The sequence below is a fragment of the Festucalex cinctus genome, chromosome 1 (assembly GCF_051991245.1).
Source record: "Festucalex cinctus isolate MCC-2025b chromosome 1, RoL_Fcin_1.0, whole genome shotgun sequence".
NCBI classification, from domain to species: domain Eukaryota; kingdom Metazoa; phylum Chordata; class Actinopteri; order Syngnathiformes; family Syngnathidae; genus Festucalex; species Festucalex cinctus.
This window is the reverse complement of record NC_135411.1, coordinates 43,667,637-43,689,835: the sequence shown is the minus strand read 5'-3', so window position 1 is coordinate 43,689,835 and position 22,199 is coordinate 43,667,637. Positions and strand designations below refer to the sequence as shown.

Genomic DNA, 22,199 nt, shown 5'->3' with positions numbered 1-22,199 from the left:
CCTACACAGGAACACACATTTTACTGATCTACTTATCACACATTTCATGGCACCGGTGGCTGGTCCTTGTAACCACTTGGTATTCATATAATGGATGGATAAACTTCAGGTAGGTGATATTAATTTGTTTAATGTATGGGTGCTCGTTTGTCATGTCAGAGAGCTTCTTTCTTTGGGTACATTCCATTCACGTCACAGTCTGCGGCGTCAACTGGCTCGGGAAAACCTCCGAATTTAATCGTAAATATTGAACGTTCATTATCTAAGATTGCCGGGCCCGACTGGTTTTGGACCCAATTATCGGGCCAAATCCATTCTTAACACAGCTCAAACATAAAGATAATCTTATGACAATTTTATAAGACATAAGATTGTCGGGCGTTTGCTGTCCTTGCCCGATTGTCTTTATGTGTGTACCAGGCTTAAGACTGTAAGGGAAGTTCAGGTTCACAAAGTACGTTCTCAGTTCCACCTGCTAGCAAACTGCACATCGGGCAGGTGAATATTGTCGACCAGATTTTGGTGAAGCCATTTCATTGTCTTTCTTACAAAGAGAAAATTGGAGTCAATAACATTTAATTCTTTGGCCTTGGGGGAAAAAAAAAAAGCTCCCTTTCGTGATTGACCAGCAGCCGCCACTATCAAAGCCTAATGTTTTATTTTTTAATCTCTAAATTTATGTAAACTGATTTTATCAATTTTATGGATGGAGTTTCTTGCGCATGGTTTTTTTTTGGGTCATGGCTAACAATAGAGGCGATTCTAGGATCTGAGGTTTAGGGGTGCTATGAAGAGGTTTAGGGATGATTGCGTGCTCCAAAGATGGGGGTGGGGGGGAGGTGTGTGTGTGTGTGTGGGGGGGGGGGGGGGGGTTATGTGAAAGGTAGCGTGTCGTGGTTTGGGGGTTCTTCCCACTCCAAAAATTGCATGGGAAGTCAGTGAGTAAACCGAATCTAATAAAAGTTAAGCAAAACATAAAAGGAATTAAAATGTGAACATATCCCAACCCTAATTTCTTGGGAAGGTATACTCTTTTTGATATAACAGCTCCTCAACATACACATTGACATTATGCACGATCTGGAGTAAACCAGCTTCCTACAGTTTACAGTGAAAATTAACAAAAATGGACCTTAGACTTGTAATAATTTGAATTTTTCTTTTAAATAAAACAAACAACATATAAAATATATTGACAGACAATAACTTATTATAAATGTTTGCTTCTTCTTTTTTTTTTTTTACTATATTTGTCTACTACATTAACATACACAAATAAAGAAATGCGCTTGAATCTACAAAAAAATAAAAATAAAATAATAATAATAATAATAATAATAATAATAATAATAATAATAATAATGCATGAACAAGACTGTGTATGGGTGAAATGCAGACACATCATATAAAACATTAACAAAACAAATTGACTTTAGCACTGTTTGTGACTGCCTTTTTACATCTTGTCTTTAATGCAAATAACTCAAAATGGAGATTTTGTTTGCTGAAAAACAATCTTATGTCAATGACTTACTTTATGAGGCTACTTTTTTTTCTGTGCAGACAGTCTGGGTATCAATTCAAATTTCCAAAATCGATTCGATTCAAGTCAGAAGGGCCCGATTCAATTCACATTGATTTTCGATTCAGTTAAGGATTTCATGCAGTGCCAATTTTACTTTTATATGGAAGACATTTCCAGAAGTACCAATGCTGAAAAATAGTAGAAATTTTTTTTCTCTTACTTGGTGCATTAGTAAAAATATGAATATTTACATTTCTAATTGAATCCAATACAGTTACATTAATCATGTATCATGTATGTTTTATTGAACATGACCTGATCAAAAACAATAAATAGTAATTGAAATCAATTACAACCACATGCCTTCTTTGTAGGGAGTTTGCTAACCCCATAAGCAGCTCATGTTTAGCCTAACACATAAATGTAAAACACCCCGTCGCAACTACAGCCAAAGCTAATGAACATGCTAATGTAGCTAGCCATAACAGAGTTCTTCATCCAAACCCTCGCAAGCACATCGAGAACATGCAAATTCCATGAGGGAACGTAACAACCTTTGCATCATTAATTATTAATTAATTAATATTAAGCAGCAGGAGTAATAATAGTGTAGTAGTAGTAGTATCATGATGGTGATTATTATTGCCATCAGTAGTAGTAGTAGTAGTAGTAGTATTTTCAGGCATAAAATCTAGATTGAAACAATTCCAAAATCACAACTGCAGCTGCTTCTCGACAAAAAGCTCATGTTTTTGTCAGTGTTCCCAAGCTGGCCAGCTGCCAGAGGACCCGAAGCTGTAACTTTCATCCACTAAAATGCCGAAATTGCATACTGTTTAACTCAATTCAACATTCACTTCTCAAATGACAATTTCTAAGGTCATTGCATACCTTTCTCGGGGGAGACTGATCCGAGGTTGTTTGGGACATCGTTTACTGAGGGTGAATAATTTCCTGATAATCTTCTGAGCTTTGCCCAGGACCAAGGCCGTGCTGGACTCCAGATGAGCATAGCGCTTCTGGAGAGATAAGTCAGATGACCAGTACTTGGCAATCATAGAAACATTCAAGAATTGGTCAGTGGGCAAGCGTTTCAGGAAGGCTTTGAATTCATCTGCAACAGAGACAAGGAGAGAAAACAAAAATCAGTACGGATGATTCATGAAATTCTATTTCATCTCTAGCGGACATTGTCGGGTTGGCGGGGGAAAGTGTATAGTTAGAAAAGTGTGTGAAATACTGTAATTGTTTATATACTAAATAAATGTGCCACACTCTATCCGACCAACTGACGTTCCTTTATAAATTCAGCAGTTTCATCCTGACATTACTGACAGTAGTTCAGTCCTCAATTAGTTACTACAAATATCCAATAAAGTTGGGACGTTGTGTAAGATGTAAATAAAAATAGAATACAATGATTTGCAAATTATTTTCAAACTGCATTCAATTTGATACACCACAGAGACAAGATATTTAACATTCAAACTGGTAAAATATTCACTCATTTTGAATTTGATGCCTTTAACACGTTCCCAAAAACCTGGGACGGACCGAATTACCACTGTATTAAATCACCTTTCCTTTTAACAACACTCTCAATAAGCAGTTAGGTACTTAACCGAGGACAAAAAATGTTGAAGCATTGTTAAGTGGAATTTTTTTCCGATTCTTGCTACAGTTACTCAACAATCCAGGGTCTCAATTGTCATATTTTACATGTCATAATATGCCACAAAATTTCTTTGGGAACCTGGTCTGGACTGCTGGCATGCTATCCTAGTCCTCACACTCATTAAGTGTGAAGCCATGCTGTTGGAACACATTTTGTAGCTTACTAAGGAGGGACATCCCTGAAAAAACATATTGCTTGGTTGGAAGCACGTTTTGCTCCAAAGCCTATAGCTGCGCTTTCATGATGCTTTCTGGCAAAAATAAAAGCGATATTGTACTATTTGGATAAAGTACAATTTTGATTTGTTAGTGTTTCCATTGAAGAGCGTTTCGCTTCTAAGGCACAATTCTCGTAATGTCACGTCTTGCGTGACCTCGCTGTTCTGTAGGAGGTGCTCATGATGTTTTCGGAAGACGGACACCCGCTGTTGTTTATATTACTTTAAAAACACACCCCTCATCGGGCGGGTTCGGGCATTTGGTGTTGTGTGCGTGTGCATGCACTTATAACTCTTGTTATGGTTCAGAATGATAGAACGGATTTCAATAACGACGTACGCCGTGTCTCGCTTGTTGCCAGTGGTAACGGCCATTTCTCATGCAACGATATGGAACGTGCATTGAACGGCGGTATATTGGTTCTATAGCGAAATCGCTTTGTGCTTAAAAAGACTTGTTTTCCCCTCGGGAGGCAGTTCCGACACAAAAAGCAAGTGGCCCCTACTTCCTGTAACCCTAAAAGGTTGTTGTTGTTTCCGGAGACTGGGACATGCCAGACATGGCAGGACAGGATTTCAAGCTCCTCTCCTTTTATTCAACTCCTTCTCCAACGAGGCTCGCTCGGTTACGCCTCTTTCTGTTTTGCACTCATGACGCGCAGTATACAAAACACTTCAGCACGTAAAACTAAAATACAATAACGACATTAATAATTCTCAAAACAAATATTAGCCAATTGCAAGTAAATAAAAATACACAAATTGGCAATCCAGACAGTCGTTTTACTCTTTGGCCTGGATGAGAAAAGGTACATGTTTTACTAGGTGCATTTAAATTTTTGACTTGTCAGACCACAACACACGTTTTAACCTGCATTTATAAATGCAGCAATGAAATATGTTAACTGACAATTGTTTTTCGAAGTGTTCTTGAGCCCATGTGGCGATATCTTTTACATACTGATGTCTTTCCGCTTATGTGCAGGGATTTTTGGATGGCCTGTAAATGTCTACACAAAGTGTATGCTATATGTATATATGCTATATGTAATGTCTGCTTGGTTAAAAAACAAAAAAACAAAAACAAAAAAACAAGAAAAAAGCTTGTGAGAATGCAAGTACATACATAATAACAGATACTGCACTTCAAATTAAAGTGGACTGCACCAATTCCGCCCTACCTCCTTGTGAAGAAAATTCCCGAGTTTTGAGCTCCCTTCTCAAAAACGTTGTCTTTCAAAGCTTTAATATTAAAAATAAATAAAAAAATAAGTACTACATTCAGCTCTGCTGAAACCTTGTTTAATGTGGGCCTCTGACTCTGTCAACAACATATGCAATGCATCATTTGGTATTCAACATGATTCTGTTCATAAGTATCTCTGGTCTGCTTCTTTATCACAAAAATCTTTCTAATTTAATGAGTTTTATTTGTAGCTATGTGTGGCTTTTATTATCAACCAAGCAACTGAAACCAATATTTGCATTTATAAAACCATTTCTCTCCCTCCCACAGCCCACACTTTAAAAAACACTGCAATGATGCTTGAGATGATAGGCTTTCTTCTGTGATACTTCAAATACAAATAAACTGTCAAAATGTCACTCAGTTCAGTGCCACAATTACAAACGATCCCAAGTGCCTGCCATATGTTGCAATGAACATTCTTGTCAGAAAGCAAGCACATTTCTTATTTGCTTGTTTTCTGTGTAGTGCCTGTGACAACAACTTTAGTAATCCCATTTTTTTTCCTCCGTGACCATAATTCAGCTGCAAACGTGACAGACAATAAGATAGGATTTGGGATGTCTTGCGGCAAGAGTGGCAGCACATGGGTCCCTTTTTACAGCAGTGATGCCAGCTGGGAGAGATGGCGCGGAAAACAGAGGGGCCAGAGCTGTCGAGGAAGCTGCCATCTCCATCACTTCAAAGTGTTCACAACGCATTCACTGTACCATCCATCACGCAGTTCATGGAATAGTTAACAGAGGAAGCTATTGCTTGACTGCCATAAACATCCATTAGAAGTAACCCCGGTCTGTGATTGGTCAAATGATTGATTTCTGTCAAATCTTTATTGAGAAGACATTGCTATTTATTATACATTGCTCGTATCTGTACATTCAGTCAGACTTTTAGAAATGAGATGGATGGGAAAAAATAAATTGACATTCAAACGAATGTTATTATTTCTAACTAAAGCGTCCTCTTTGTTTACATTTCCCACAATCTCGTCCAGCTATTTCAACACACTCAATGAGCAAAAAAAATATTGAAATATGAAAACAATGAGGTTAATTTACTGACTTAATCATTTCTTTCTTTATTTATTTTCATATTCATATTAAAAAATAATAATTCCCACACTTAGAAACACATCAAATCTATCAGCTCCATTCTCATCAATGGACTAGTCTATTGGAGCTTTGTATTCCGATTAGAAAGAAACCGAATACAAAACATCAATTGATATATATTTTAGGATAGTCCAAAAAAAAAAATTGTTTCAGAAAATAAAGCTGTTGCAACTTGGAAATACAAATATTTTTTCCATACAACAGTTTCCATTTTCTGTCCTCTTTCAGTCCTGAAAATTTTTTATTAAAGGGACAGTAACCAGAAAAATCAACTTTTTGGTGCTTTTAAGACGTATTAAAATGCTAATTCCTCTCCAAAAACATCACCAAAGTAGTGTCTTCCTCCATTCGCCCCTCTATGAGAAATTCTAGGTCATTCTTCTCTCTCCAAGCACCAGCCCCTCCCAACCTGAGAAAACGAGTTGTTGGCACTCTTTGACGTTACAATAAGGCGCGGACTAAACACACACACACTTTCTCTGAGACCTTCATGCTTGCAGGATATTGATAAAAGTAGCCTTTATCAGTAAACATTCTGTTCAAATGAATTCTAAGCAATCAATTATCCTTTACATTTGCAATGCCAACGTGCAATATGACAATTGGCTGTCTTAAAATCCCAGAAAGGTTGGATGACACTTGTGTAAACTTCAAGTAAAATTTCTGCTCTGTTGATCCTAACTGAATGAATTGTAGGTAAGGTTTAATCATTAACTGCAAGTCGCTGGCCTGTCGGACATGAGAAAAATGGTAAAACGGGGACAACAACATGGTCTGCAGCAAATTGAAATGTTTATCAGGAAAACAAAACTTTTCTCATCACACCTCAAGTTTGCCACTACGCACCAAAACGCGCTGAACCACCTCGAACATTGGGAGAGCTACTGTATTTCAGGTTGTCCTTCAACTAAAGCTCAGCAGGGCTGGCTGCCTTGGAACTTCACACTCACCTGCCAATGGACTTATTTTCCCCCAACCAACTACAGTCAAATTCAAATTCAAATGCAGTTGTAAACAAGAAAGAAACGTCAAAACCTCAACATTAAGTCCAGCACAAATTCACAAGTCCAGACTGAAGTGCAACAGACCAGTCTCTAACTAAGGCTGGATACACAAAGACAGTCAGGCTGCTTTGTTTTGATTTTACCCCTTCCCGAACATGGACGTCAAATGCCTGACTATCTTATTCGATTGTCCAATAAGATTATCCTCATGTCTCAAGTGTGTTAAGAGTGTATTTGTCCCGATGATAGAGTCTGAAACAGGTCGGAGCCAACAATCATAAATATGAAATCTTTTCAATATTTATGACCAAAACCCATCATGTGTGTGGGTAAAGACGACAACTCTCAAGTCATTTGACTCGGTGAATTGTGACGTGAATTGAATGTAGACAATCGAAGGAAGCGGTGGTAAATTAAAAAAAAAAAAAAAAAGTATGTCGACCTAGGCATGGGCTGATTACCGGTTTGATCGTTGACTGTGGTTTTAAAAAGTTAAGATTTCAAAAACCATTAAAACTGTCTGTCACCGGTAATGAGCTCTTCTTTTCTTTTTTTGAGGGGACTTCTCAGCAGGGCACGTCCCACTGCAATATGATTGGCTACTTGCAGAGATGACTAAACAAGCCACTTCTCTGAAGTTAATGAGAGGCCAGAGACTCTTATTTTTTTTCCCATCTCAGCAGTTGCACACACAAAAGAGGGAACACGGACGAAAGAGATTACATAAAAAAATAGATGGTGCAAACTCCATTATACTTAAAAAGCAGAGTGACTTATTTCCCTCAAAAATTAACGCTGGATGGATACAAGCTAACGAGCTGAAAGTAATACTGCGCACGCGCTCAGCGCCTGTTTGTCGAGGCATACTAAATGAATTAAATAAACTGAAGTCCTTTATTCACATTCAAATAACTTTTAACTATGCCATATAATTGTCAAATATTTGATAAGTTTGGTAAGTTTTTAAGAAACACAGCCTAACTTGATGCAACAGCCTGTCGAAGCGTCTGAGCACTGAAGGGCTAAAGAGCAACACGGAGTTTGCTGTTGGACAGGTAAGTGCCAAACACAGAATGTTGGCCTGCTAACTGAGCGACCTGCTACACCAAGTTACTGGTGCTGGACTGAGTTGATGCTGTCGGAGGTGCTGTAGGAGGAGTGTCAGTTTGGAATGTTATTATTTTTGCGAAAAAGGGTAATGGAAACGCACCTACAGTTTCTAAACACGATATTGTACTATTTCGATAAAGTACAATTTAGAATTGTCGGTGTTTCCATTGAAGAGAGTTTCGCTTCTGAGGCGCAATTCTCGGAATGTCCCGTCTCGCGAGACCTCGCTGTTCTGTAGGAGGTGCTCATGATGTTTACGGTAGACGGACGCCCGGTGTAGTTATATTACTTTAAAAACACTCACCCCTCATTGGGCGGTTTCGGGCATTTAGTGTTGGTGTTGTTAAATTAGAGTTCATTACTTTGCCTTTCTAGAGTTAATAAGTAGCAACAAAGTTCCTGTGTGCCTCAAGACCAGAACAAGCTAAAGTCTGAAACCTGACTGTAGCAGTGATTACATGCATCCCCCGGCAGTCGGCAAGCAGTTCTGACAGTGGCCGCGTACTTCCTACTTCCTGTAATCCTAAAATGTTGTTGTTCCCATGCAGAAGCTGGGTAAAAGGCGGGTTACAAATTGTTAAAAGTTTCTGATGTTTTCAGCTAAATTAACCAGACATGGCAGGACAGGATTTCAAGCTCTCCTCTCCAACTTTTCGAAGGAGGCTCGCTCGATTACACCTCTCTCTCTTTTATGCTCATGACGTGCAGTAGCCGATACAAATCACTTCAGCATGTAAAACGAAAATACAAACCCGAAATTAATAATTCTCAAAACAAATAGTAATTGCAAGTTTAATAAAAAATACACATAAACAACGTGTTACATTCCTTTCCGCCGTGACCGGGTGGGTGTCACATGACTACTAATGCGCAAAAAGTGTTTCCATTACACTTTTGCGAAATACTTCTTTTTCGATACGTCTCAAAAACCACCTCATGAGAGCGCAAAAACATTTTTGCAATATTTGAGAGTTTTTTTTTTCGCAAATCCGGTGTTTCCATTGCCAGCTTACTTTTGCGAAACATGCCTTTTGCGCAAAACTGAGGGTAATGGAAATGCACCTTGTAACAGAAATGCATGCAGACTCTATCTTAAAACAAATCGCTTGTGTTGGGCCGAAAAATCACAATTTGGTAAATTCCTCATCTTTTTTTTTTTTCAAAAATCTATACAGTTGGTCAGTCTGGTGCTAGTGAGCCCCATTGACAATATTAGTAGCCCATGGGTCTGTTCTAAAAATAGCTCACCAGTGAAATTTATGCATTTATTCAAACGTAACGTGATACATGTTTCTTAATGTACCAAATATGTATTTTATTTAAAAATAAAATATATTGTGTTCAATGGGAAAATAAAATGCTCATTTTATTTATCCAAATATTTGTAAAAATTGACATGTTAAAGCTGCAATTGTAATACCATGATACTGCAATATTTTTGCTCATCACAGACATGCCATCAGAACCTCTAATCGGCCCATGCCTCGTGTTACTCAATGTTTTTTTGTTCTTTTTGAATAAAACTGGGTTCCCCAGACGACAAGAATTATTTTCCAAAGCAAGTATTTTCTTGCCGACATCGCCATCTTACAACGCTCCCGCCTCTGGCTTTGGTTTGTTTTTGCGAGATCATGTGTGATTACATGAGCTTTCTGCCTCGGTGGACTTTATTGCAAGATCGATGGTGAGGTAGAACCTTAATATGTGTGGTGCTCTATGTAAAAAGATAACAGCGGACCACACACATCCACAATCTGACCAAAAATATGCCTTATTTACTATATTTATGTGTGGGGTCTGCCACAGATTAAAAAAAGAAAAGAAAAACAAGTTGAAGTTTCGAAAAATCTTTATGTGTGTACCAGGCCTGAGCCAGGACCTCTGATAAGGATTCCACTTTAGCCATCACTTGGCAGAGGAACAAACAGAATGAAGCACAAAAAATCCATTGTGTACTTTCTGGCAGCTTGAGTGAAATCGCTTTTGCTCATCACCACTCAATGTTCTGCTTTACACTTACACACATGGGAGGTGCATAGCCAATCACAGTTTTCACTTTAGGCTCAGCAGCCTGAGTTTACACAAGGACATTTACAGAGCGACTCCTAAAGAAAGTGAATTAGCCATGGCATGACAGACACTTGCCCATTAAATAAAACAGCAATTCAAATGCTATTAGTGGTGCAAAATGTATTTCATTGTAAAAAAAAAAACAATCAGCATCAGCTGTCTAGCCTGAGTCATGTTTTCCCTGCTAAAGAAGTACTGGAATTCTGCACCTCTCAAGAGAAGAAATGTAACAATGGACACTAGTTGGGCTTTCCCTCGTCTATACTCACCATAAACAATACAAACAAACCTTTCCATAACATGTAAGAGATCTAAGAAATGAACTGAAACAAATTAAAGTGTTAAAGTGATTTACTGCTTTAATAAACAGGTGGTAAATGAAGGAAATACAGTGCGACAACATTAGTCAGGTTTCCATTCAAATGTTTCAAATTTTTTTGGCGAATTTTGTGAAAATACGCAAAACGGACATGTGACTTATCCGTAGTGAGGGGTACATAATTCATCCACGGAACGTTGGAACGATGGGGAGTTCTGGTTGGGAATTTTGGTTTTGACGGCCTGAACGTAAGTAGTTTGTCTTGTTGGCTTCCCTCAAGCGTGTAAATGAAGTGTGTCGTTACATTGAGACCTGATGTCAATAAAGCCATCTAAAACTGCATTAATGTTTTTTTCTTTAATTATAAAAAGAGTAGTGTTTCTTTGTCTCCCCAAACATATCTTATTTTATCATCTGTCATATATTGTGACTACAAACGTGCTTGCACAAGTACACGCACACACACACCGAAACGGAACTGAATCGTTAACATACATTTTAATTTTTTTGTTTTGGTGGAAGACCAAGACCATAGTCCATGGCCCTCAGCCGGAAAAGGGTGGCGTGTCCTCTCCGGGTCGGGGATGAGATCCTGCCCCAAGTGGAGGAGTTCAAGTATCTTGGTGTCTTGCTCACGAGTGAGGGTAGGATGGAGCGGGAGATCGACAGGCGGATCGGTGCAGTGTCTGCAGTGATGCGGACTCTGTATCGGTCCGTCGTGGTGAAGAAAGAGCTAAGCCGAAAGGCGAAGCTCTCGATTTACCGGTCAATCTACGTTCCAACCCTCACCTTTGGTCACGAGCTGTGGGTCGTTTCCCCCTTAAAGCTGCTGCCCCCATGACCCGACTTCGGATAAGCGGTAGTAAATGGATGGATGGTGGGAGAAGCAAGTCTTTTCAAGTCAAAAGGCTCGTCCAAGTGAAGTCACAAGTCATTGTTGTTAAAGTCCAAGCCGAGTTGCAAGTCTTAGCATTTTGTCAAGTTGAGTTTAAAGTCGTCACATTCATGATTCAAGTCAGACTCGAGTCCATGTCACATGACTCGAGTCCACACGTCTTTCTGATGCAGTTCACAAGTCGCCACAATGTCTGCTGAGGTATGGCATCAAACTCTTCTTGAAGTGCGGCCCTAAGGTGAGTGAGATTCTGGGGTACTGCGTATGAGCCTGTCCATAAAGACTCGGAGTGTGGGTGAAAGATGGTTGACTTGATGAAGCCATCCTCCACCAAGTGTGCCAAGCACAGCACAATTGTGTTTCTGAAATGCTTTGGAGTTTCTCCAAGCAGTTTACTCCTCAACACTTCTGAGATTGGCAGCTGATGCAACGTTTTAGACACTATGCCTTGCTGCATCAGTCATTTTCCCCTCGTTGACTGGGAAAATAAAAACCACAAAATGGGCATGTACATGAATAAGGAGCCATCATCATATGGCATAAAATTCAAATCCAAGACGTTCTTCCAAGCCTTTTACCTGCAAAACTGCATAGATGTTGAAAAAAAAAAAAAAAAAAGATTACCTCAACAGAAAGGCTTTTTTTCCCCTTTTTAAATCATTCAGTCTACTAGTTAGTTAGGACAAAGCTACCACCAATGGATACTTCCACTAAACCAAAGGGTTTATGCTTCCAATGACTTGGAGGACTATCAGGTTAGAATGAAATATCTTTGTGTCAAATCAGACAGTCCACAATGATCGGTAATGACAATTTGACAGCATTGCTAGTGACAAGTACACTGTGTCTACAAGCCATCTGAATGTACAACTCTCACTAATATAAACTTTGGACAAAAGTTTGATAAGATTGATACATATAATCGCAAATCACTCGTCCAAGTAAGGGACCAAAGATGAGACCAGCTCCCCCTCGTAGTTCGTCTCTAGAAGGGCTTGAAACCAATTCACAGACCAATGACCATCAGTCAAGTTTAAAGTAGTACATAAAAAAATTAAAAATAAAACACCAATGAATAGAACCACAAGACTCAAAGAGACTTCACAAGGATTAGTGATTTGTGTACTTGTGATTTTTAACTAAGTATCTGCTTCACAACTGATTTTTTTTTTGTGCTTTTTTTTTAAGGGAGACGAAAGTATTGTGTAAAATACTCATTAAATCAGTTATAAACGTTCAAGTACGTACTGTAAACAAACACTTCATCAAATTATTCAAACAGATCCCATGTTTTCCGAACATAATGAATATAAAAATAGCTGCAAGCCAAAAGTCATGTATACAAACATTCTGCAGCTATTGTTTAAATTCTTTGATTCAAAAACATGAATTAAAAAAGAATGTATTTAACCTATAAAGTCATATTTTGTGTAGTATTTATGAAAGTGAAAGTGAAACATGTTGCTCATTACAATGAACTCTTACTCCTTGCTATGTCTTGTCGATTATTGTTATTGTTTCGATTTGAACTGTATTATAATGTATGTAAAATTTCAAGTACAGCCCCCCTGAGGGTTGAATGTTATGCCTGGCAGAAAGTGCTTTACCGCTGAGATGAAATGCTAAATAATCTTACGATCATTTAATACTCAGACACATCCTCCCACCAGAGAAATAGCATTACACACAGTTTAGAGAAACCACATTCAAAATATGGTAAATGTTACAATGTGTGCAACAACACAACAAATTAAACCACTGAGAAAACTCTCCATCCCTCCATCTCCCGTATCTTCCACATTTCTCCGGCTAGGCACATCTGACATTATAATAGCAACATTTTCTAACAGATGTGCAAGAGAATAGGATGCACCGTAATTGGTCAGATTCATGAACACACAACGTAGACCTACAGTATGGTTCAAAACATCAATAAATACAATGTAATCCCTCTCTCACCTGTGGTTGCACCTGGAAAAATGCATCATTAAACTAATTTGCTGGAGAAGGTTTCACCTCAGCAGCTGCAATTGTGCCATGTGAGTTAGACGCTAACATGTTCCTGCAGATGAATAGGACATCGTGTTTTTCACATCCCCAAACTGTCAAACTCTACATTAATTAAAAAAAAAAAAAAAGTTCTGGAGAGGATAAACCTTGATAGGGTGTGAAAATGATACAAAAATAAAAGACATCTCTGAGTGTCGCCTCATTAATGAGCACCTCATTAACTGAGAGGCTTTCTCGTCTGTGCAGCTGTTCCCCACACACACGCACACGCAAATATACACACGCACGTTGTGGTGACATTTGATAGGCTCTGTCTGTGTTCTAATTGATTCTCCAGAGGATCATGTTGACACTTTAGCAATGGGGAACGGCGCTGTCCAGCCAATCAGACTTGCAGCTGGAAGCACACAGATGAATCGAGGGAGACTTCACAGCAAAACACTCCTTTGCCAATCATGTCACCCACTTATAGAAAACTCGCTGGAGCCAAAAAGTTCAACAACTCTTCTCACCTATGAAATGGTAATGCTTTCAAAAAAAAATGACAACAGAGAAATCCTCACAAACATGATCTTCTAGTGAGCACTTCTGGTCAATTATCGTGTCAGATTCAAAGGTATGAATGCGTGAATGGTTCCCTTTGATTGAATAGTGACCACTACACTCTTTTCATATGAAAGCAAATCAAAGGCATCAAAATTAATGAATCAACTCCTGATCGATCATCTGATTCATCAATACCTATATTAATAATTGATTGTTGTTTTGGCCGGCGGCACGGTAGTCGAGTGGTTAGCACGTCCGCTTCCCAGTTCTGAGGTCTCCGGTTCGAGTCCAGGCTCGGACCTTCCTGGGTGGAGTTTGCATGTTCTCCCCGTGCCCGCGTGGGTCTTCTCCGGGTACTCCGGTCTCCTCCCACATTCCAAAGACATGCATGGCAGGTTAATTGGGCGCTCCGAATTGTCCCTAGGTGTGCGTGTGCGTGTGAGTGTGGATGGTTGTTCGTCTCTGTGTGCCCTGCGATTGGTTGGCAACCAGTCCAGGGTGTCCCCCGCCTACTGCCCAGAGACAGCTGAGATAGGCGCCAGCAGCCCCCGCGACCCTTGTGAGGAATAAGCGGTCAAGAAAATGGATGGATGGATGTTGTTTTGGCCATTATTCAACATACTTTTCTAAGTCCTTGATTTCCAACAGTCAGCAGTAAATACTCTCCAATTTCTATAGTTTTAGAATTGAGTTGTATATTTCTCAACAGTTTCCTGTTTTCTGATATACTACAGACCAATAGGGATGTAACGATAATAGCAATATCATGATTTTAAAACTGCCACAATATCATCGTCATCGTCATGTTCACGATATTTAAAAGCCACACCTCTGTAAAAGAGTCAGGTTGATTTCCATTTGTGCAGTTCTAGCACCGTCCGGTGGCTAGTTTTTTTTTAGTGCAGTTTAATTTTCATTAGGGATGTTTTGGCCCTTTTATGTTTAAAATCACTAATTGTCAGATGAAGGGGATTGCAATATGCTTGTGAAGCGAGTCAATTTGTAGAGAAACTCAATGTGTGCTTGCATTAGTTGAGTAAGTGCCTCAATATTAAGTGTTATTAGAGATTGGAAGTTGTTTATATGTATTTCTGTTATGTACAATATCACCAACCTCCCCACAATATCGTAATAATTATCGTATTGTGAGCTTCATATCGTGATATCGTATTGTGATATTTGGATATCGTTACATCCCTACAGACCAAAACAGTAAGTGAATCATAAAGTCAGTTTAAATGTTGTAAAAGTGATCTTATCAAAATGTAAACACTTGCAGATGTTACTATGTAGTTCTCATTGTTCACTCTATATGAATATCATTATTAATAATAACATATCACAAAAGTAAATTTGAGCAAATTTGTTATTTCAAAAGTGTGTATCAAACTGGCAGCCCTTCACATTAATCAGTACCCAAGTGGTAGCTCTCCATTTCAGAAAGGTTGGTGACACCTGGTTTAATTTAATACAATTAGTCATTATTTGTAGCTATAGGATAACCTGTACATTTTATGTTGTGTCTCAGAAGTGTGAACAAACTAGCAGCCCTTTCGCAATAATCAATACCCAAGAAGTTGCTGAAGTTGTTATATTGTTGAATTATTTAATTTGTTATGTTCAATCATTTAACAATACAAAACAACAATCAGAAGAAATTACACGATTATTCATTTTCATGCAAAATAAATCTGTTTGATACATCAATAGAATAATCAATGCTAAAAATAATTAACAGTGACAGCCCTAATCAGAGGCAGAAATTGTCACAAAGAAAGAGTAACAGAATCGAGTGCCAGTTTGTAGATTCTATGATTTATTTTTCATTTGTCTACCATTTAAGATTAGCCTGGAAAATGAATATGAGCCCATTCGTTATTAGTCATTTGAAGTTTTAATACAAAAGCTGTGAACTGAAAACACGATTGCAATCACTGCTTTGCAGCATGGAAATGTGGTTAAAATATCTAACAGTGAAATACACATGCCCCGACTATTCATTTCAATAGCTACGTTAAGTATTTGTGGATTACAAAGCTTTCAAACAATTAATATGAAATGTACACGCACACACCCACCCACACACACACAAGATCTCTTTGTGGGCATAAACCATCCAAGGATTTTGCAGTGACTAATTAAAATGAACCCCTGACAAGTTGACGCTTCTCTTTTTGCAACATGTGCTGTGTTGGACACTAACAACCCCCAAAGACAGGCAACGAGAAGCTCAAGATCCAAACAATGCCGGCTTGTCAGAACACTGTCTGCGCTGGTTGTTATGCCAACAAACCCCAAAAAATAAGACAGTCAATACTGTGTATTTGTGCGTGTTAGTGCATGGAATATTGCCATTGTCTCTGCTATGAGGGACCTCCCCCGCATTGCTCTAAAGGAGCCAATGCTTGATTTAAAATGAAACTGAATGCATACAGTTGCTTTAGAGCCTGCATGAAACATAACTAAGACAAAAAAAGGAGATTATTGAATACAGCATCAAAAAGCAGTGTGGGTTTCTTACATCCTGCGCAGCTCTTTACTATCTGAGTGTGTTGACATATCAACCTCCCAGAAAAAACAAACCAAAACACATCCCTCTCTCATTGGGTGTAATCCTGCAATCCGTCACCCTCGGTATCCTCAGCTGCCAGGACCTCCCCCACATCTTTGCTTTGCCGTATATTGTCCCATAAATGGGAGAGGTGCCCGCCCAGTCATTCTCTGTTTTTAGCATCCCACCAAGCTCCATGTTATGTTAAATATATTCATGAGCCTTAAAACCTTATTTTGAGTGGTGTGATGACATTGAAGCTGCAATAGCTGCTCTATCAGAACTGGGCTCACTTGCCTCAGTGAACAGTGCTGCTCCAAATCCTTACTCTGAAAAGAGTCACTTCCAAGACCACAACATCTCGTGTGCTAAAATGAGACTTGATTGGTCCATCAAACTCTGATTTTCATAAATAATAATCCACATTCACCTGTAATATTATTTTGCACATATATTTTGCAAAAATATAGTGTTATAGTATAATATTATAGTAGATCATGGAATCCAATCCGTTCTATATCAAATACGATACATAATATTTGGTTTGGTATTTATTAGGGATTTCACAATATCCAAACATCACAATACAATATCACGATATGAAGGTCACAATACGATATTGTCAATACTCTGTGCGTGTTAGTGCATGAAATATTCCCATTGTCTCTGCTTTGGGGGACTCCCGCATTGCTCTAAAGGAGCTAATGCTTGATTTAAAATCAAACCGAATGCATATCCAAACATCACGATATGATATCACGATATGAAGGTCCGGATACGATATATCGCGATATTGTGGGGAGGTTGGCAATACAAAAAAGGTCACAATATTGTAAAAAATAGAGCTCATACTAAAAAAAACAAAAACAAAAACACACACTTGCTTGTGCTTTTGTACATAACAGCAATGCATATAAACCACCTACAATCTCTAATAAAACTTAATATTGAGGCACTTACTTGCTAATGCACGCACACATTGGGTTCCGCCACATATTGACTCAGTTCACGAGCATATTATGTTCTCCTTCATCTGACCATTAGCATGGATTTTAAACATATAAGGGCCAAAACTGCACTAAAAAACAAGCCACCAGAGGGTGCTAGAACTGCACAAATGGAAATCAACATGATTTTTTTTATTTTTTATTTTTTTAACAGATGTGCTGCTTTTAATATTGTGACATGACGACAAGGATATATTGTGGCAGTTTTAATATCGCAATTTCACAATATTGCCGGTATCAGTACATCCCTAGTATTTATTTAATCTCGTATCGTCACTGTCGGGCAGAAACAGCCTGGTCAATGTTATTTATTTATTTATTTAATTTTTTTTAATTCATAATAAAGATATAGTATTAGTCAGTTCTGATGTGGCTATACTATTTATTTTAGTAGTGTTGAAAATGGTCTGATTTCTTTGATGATTGAAAAGTTATGGCTCAATCCGTGATGGTTTTTAAGACGTGAGATTCTGCCCAACATCAATGATATGGTGCATAATCAGTCAAAGCTTGGGCGTAAAAGGCAAAATAGAAGCAAATTAATCAGACGAGCTTTTTTTTTTTTTTTCTTCTTCTTCTTTTTGTAATGAAGGATGGGTGAGTACCGATATCTGGAATCGCCCACCTTACCCTGCCTTATGTCTAGTGACAGCAGTCAATGTCGATGCCAGTATTGGCCACCCTCTTGTGGCTATTTGACTATCAGGAAGCAGAAATTAGAGGAAGAGAAAATTGCCATTAAGTCATTTTATTATTTTTTTTTATTTTTATTTTTTTTGCGGGGGTATCCAAACTACACATGGCATCAGTACTTGGTATTGGTATCGATGAGTATCAAGAGTTGAGTACTCATATTTTTTTTTTTGTTTGGTTGGTTTGTTTGTTTGTTGAACATATATATAAACACAAACATAAACAAGTAACAAAAGAAAGTTAAAAGTAAAATAAAAAGAAACATACAATCAATGACAATTTACATTTACCGATACATACTGGTATCGGTTTGAAGAAAGCTATATAAAACATCCCTCTTATCAATTCTATGAAGCTACTCAATTTTGTACAAAGACTGGCTGCAACCACAAGCATCTTGAAATGGGATCGAAGGCACTAACAAGAGTAAATACACAGACACGAATGACACAATGAAACAGATGGAGAGGAGCTGATCTGATGAGATCAGGTGAAGGAAATATCACAAACAGGATCACAGGCAGACAAATGAAAAATACTAATACACAAATGAATCTGTAACTCACATACTTCAGGTTATTTTAATGCTGTAAATAATACATAAAAAATAAAATAAAAGTTAGTCTCAGTTTGTTTACTCACTCTTTTTGCGTTCCACTCTATAAATGTGGTGGGATAAACATTTCTTTCAAGCTTACAAAAGCTATCAAGACAGGTGAAGTGGGCTTTCAGTGATAGCATTACTGCTGCTGCCTGAACTCGAAATACGCTTGTCTGTAAAAATGTAGATGGGCATAAATGAATATTTCACAGTCTAAACTGTAATGGTGTAATACAGCGCTGTAGTAGCACAGACATTACTTACTGAAGTCTTTCTAACGGCGGTGTGTCCAGAATCCATATGAGAGCATTTTATTGGTTTTTGTGCACCCATGTGAGCTGGGTTTGTTATGACAAAGTCGTCGGAACATAACATTCTTCAAAAAATTGTTTTGTGTCTTATTTTACTAAAATAAAAGGCTTCACTGTTTTGACTCTATTGTATGCTGCAAATGAACAAATCAAGAGAAACAAACCCACTCGCAACAATGACAAACACAATGGTCATCAGTACAGAATCGAATTATGGATGCAAGTGGATCCCGCAAGCACAAAACTCTACAATGGGAAACTCTACACTTTCTTAATGCAGTATAGAATCATTTAGTTATGTGAAGTTATGTGCTCACTTGCTCCTAGCACATACCAGGACAGTACTTCCTTTTGAAGTGGTCCCTGACCATCATGAAATAATTACAACAATGAAAAGATGAGAGTCTTTTCTATTTAATGATGAGGATTTGTCCATTTTCCTCTCTCGCGATGGGTAGTTTAAAACTAACACCACCACGCCGACGGAGCAGAGCATTAATAAGTCTCAATTGCAGCGAGGCTACGTCTTATGTTTCATGTATGAGTGATCTCATTTGGTACCCGCGGCACATCACAGCTCAGATTTTTAGGTATGGATCATGATATTGATATTTCAAATCCAAACGTAAGTGAAAATAGCAGAAGAGTAACACATGGAATCCTGTGCTTCTTCCCAGTCACCGTTTCCAAAAACTGCACGTGTGCGTGCAAAATGCAAACATATTTGGTGATGGTGGTGATGAAGCTCAGAAAGGCAAACAGCATCGTCTCAGTGGCCTTCTCCCCTCACATCCTCCAGCATTCATTTTTCATCTCGACTTGTGCTCTGCGCCTCGTGTGCGTATATTTAAATACAAGAAGACTACTTTCTCCAAACTGGATCAAACTTTGATGATTCCCTGAATACACGCCTGTGGGTGTACAGAATATACCTGTTTTTGAATGCATGTGACAAACGGTGTTCCTTTCATGATATTTTTGGCAAATGTACGAAAAGCCTCAATTTTTCTGACAAACAGCACAAAGTTAATCTCCTGACAAAACCGGTTAAGTCAACTGAACAAGAAACACCTTGAAATTACACTCTCTTTCCCTCCTCTGTACTCTTTCTTTGCATCTTTTTAAAGATGTAATATGCAGCGAAAAACAACTGGCAAAATTCCGCTGCTGTCAAAAAGAGTCAAATAAAGCACGGAAGTGTGGTTTACTGCTATAATGTGACTCACAAAACAATTTCCAAATAAATGGTGCGGCGGAATCCCACGAGTGCTACAGAAAGCACAGCCTACCCACCAGCATCAGATAAATCTGCCAAAAACCTGTGTCCAATTAAATCCTGTCTATATCTTCCAAGTTGTAAAGAAGTAACACTGCGTGAAGCAAATGAAGAAAAAGAAAAAAAGTAGGTGATTTGGCTTCACTTTCCAATTTAGAAAGAGACGGCGGAATTGTTCAGCATCATTACCACCATTATATCACACACCTGAGCCCTGCTCGCCATGTGATAAATAGTCCCGGCTTGGTGGAAATCCATTTTACAACAACAAGATTGTTGAACTCAAATGGCCTCAATCACTTCGGCGCAGCATACCACAAGATGACTTTTGCTCTCACTGCTAGGTGTTGTTGCATTCCGATCATTTGTAGGCTAAAAGTACAGCAATAATTCCTTAGTCCAACCAAAATATCGTAGAAATGGGCCTTGGATGTTACACAAGAACATGGAAATCAAACCGCCTTCATGCTCAATGTTACCGAATGACAATTAAGTTATAAACAGAACTTGGAATGCAGAAAAGTGTTACACACATCTTGTTACTGGGTGCTATAATACTGGATGGCTAAAGAAACTTAAAAGAAAAGAAGATGACAATGTACTCTGAAATACACCTCCCAGGCACACGCAGTAATCATCCCTTTGTACATTTATGTACCGTATTTTCCGCATTATAAGGCGCACCTTCAATGAATGGCATATTTTAAAACTTTTTCCATATATAATGCGCTACAGTAGAGGCTGGGGTAACGTTATGCATCCATTAGATGGTGCTGCGCTAAAGGGAATGTCAACAAAACAGTCAGATAGGTCAGTCAAACTTTATTAATAGATAACAAACCAGCTTTCTGACAACTCAATTCACTCCCAAAATGAATAAACTGCTGTTTTATTATTTTCTCTGAGGTAACGTATTAGTATTAGCTCGCGATCCAAGATGGCGGGATCTTCCGTGCATGCGCGTCACCGATCGTGCAGGGTCACGATAGCGTTTTGACAGCGAGACCTGTTGCGGCTCAATATTGATCCATATATAAGGTGCACTGGATTATAAGGCGCATGGTCAGCTTTTGAAAAAATTGAAGGCTTTAAGGTGCGCCTTATAGTGCGGAAAATACGGTACATTAAATCACTGGTCCCAACTTGTTTTCCGCACGGACCAGTTCATACAAGTCCATAACTTTCGCAGACAGGTAACTGCAGGGGAGGGTGGAAAGGGCCTTTTATGCACCTGTACTAGCAACACAAATACCATAAAAAGGGTAACAACAACCAACACCATGGTAACACTTATCAATAATAATACGAGAGACACAAAAACTAGGGTATTTTGTAGCTGTACTCTTAACAATAAACATGTAGCCACATTTTTTATGTAACTATTTCCTTCTTCCTGGTGGTGTGGCATTAGGGGTAACAAAAAATAATTGAGAAGGACTGCTTTACATTGAAAGTTACAAGTGGTCAAATGTAAATGATGTGTCGTTTATCTGAAAGGCTTATCCACACGAGAGTCATGGGCATGCCTACCCCAGCTGTATGTGAATTAAAACATGTACATTTATGATTTGACTCTGCAATAAACTGTATATTCCAGTTGATACAAAAATTCATTTGAACAACCGCATCCTGGAATGGTGTTGCTACTTGGTGCTTCCACTAAATAAGTTTACCTAACTGTTGGTTCTCTTCATCTTCTGGGTCATTGGTTTTGTTTACATGGACAGTAAGAACCATCAATCACATGAGGCAGAGCTTTTTACCTTGGCAGCATGCCAAAAGAGGAAATACTAGTTCTATTCTTTTATATAGGACAAATAATTCAAATGGACACTTTGGGAATTATATTGTGTGGCGTTCTATAACATTTAATTAGTCTGACAATGATGATGTAAAAACCAGCGAGTGTAAAATGCCATAGACCTGATACAGTGTGGGATACGGCTGTCCGTAAAACTGTTATCAATGGTTGCCAACTTGAGAAGACATTAAGGAATAATCAGGTCAATAAAGCCAACATTATTTGATATT

General features: G+C 38.4%; 1 protein-coding gene across 1 annotated transcript in view; it reads right to left on the bottom strand.

Annotated features, from left to right (window-relative positions):
* brinp2 (bone morphogenetic protein/retinoic acid inducible neural-specific 2) overlaps positions 1 to 22,199 on the bottom strand; it is a 195,050-nt gene that overhangs the window by 15,549 nt on the left and 157,302 nt on the right. Inside the window, exon 7 of the mRNA XM_077536658.1 lies at positions 2,417 to 2,639. Within this exon, the coding sequence (XP_077392784.1) occupies positions 2,417 to 2,639 (223 nt within the window). The remainder of the gene's footprint in view (positions 1 to 2,416; positions 2,640 to 22,199) is intronic.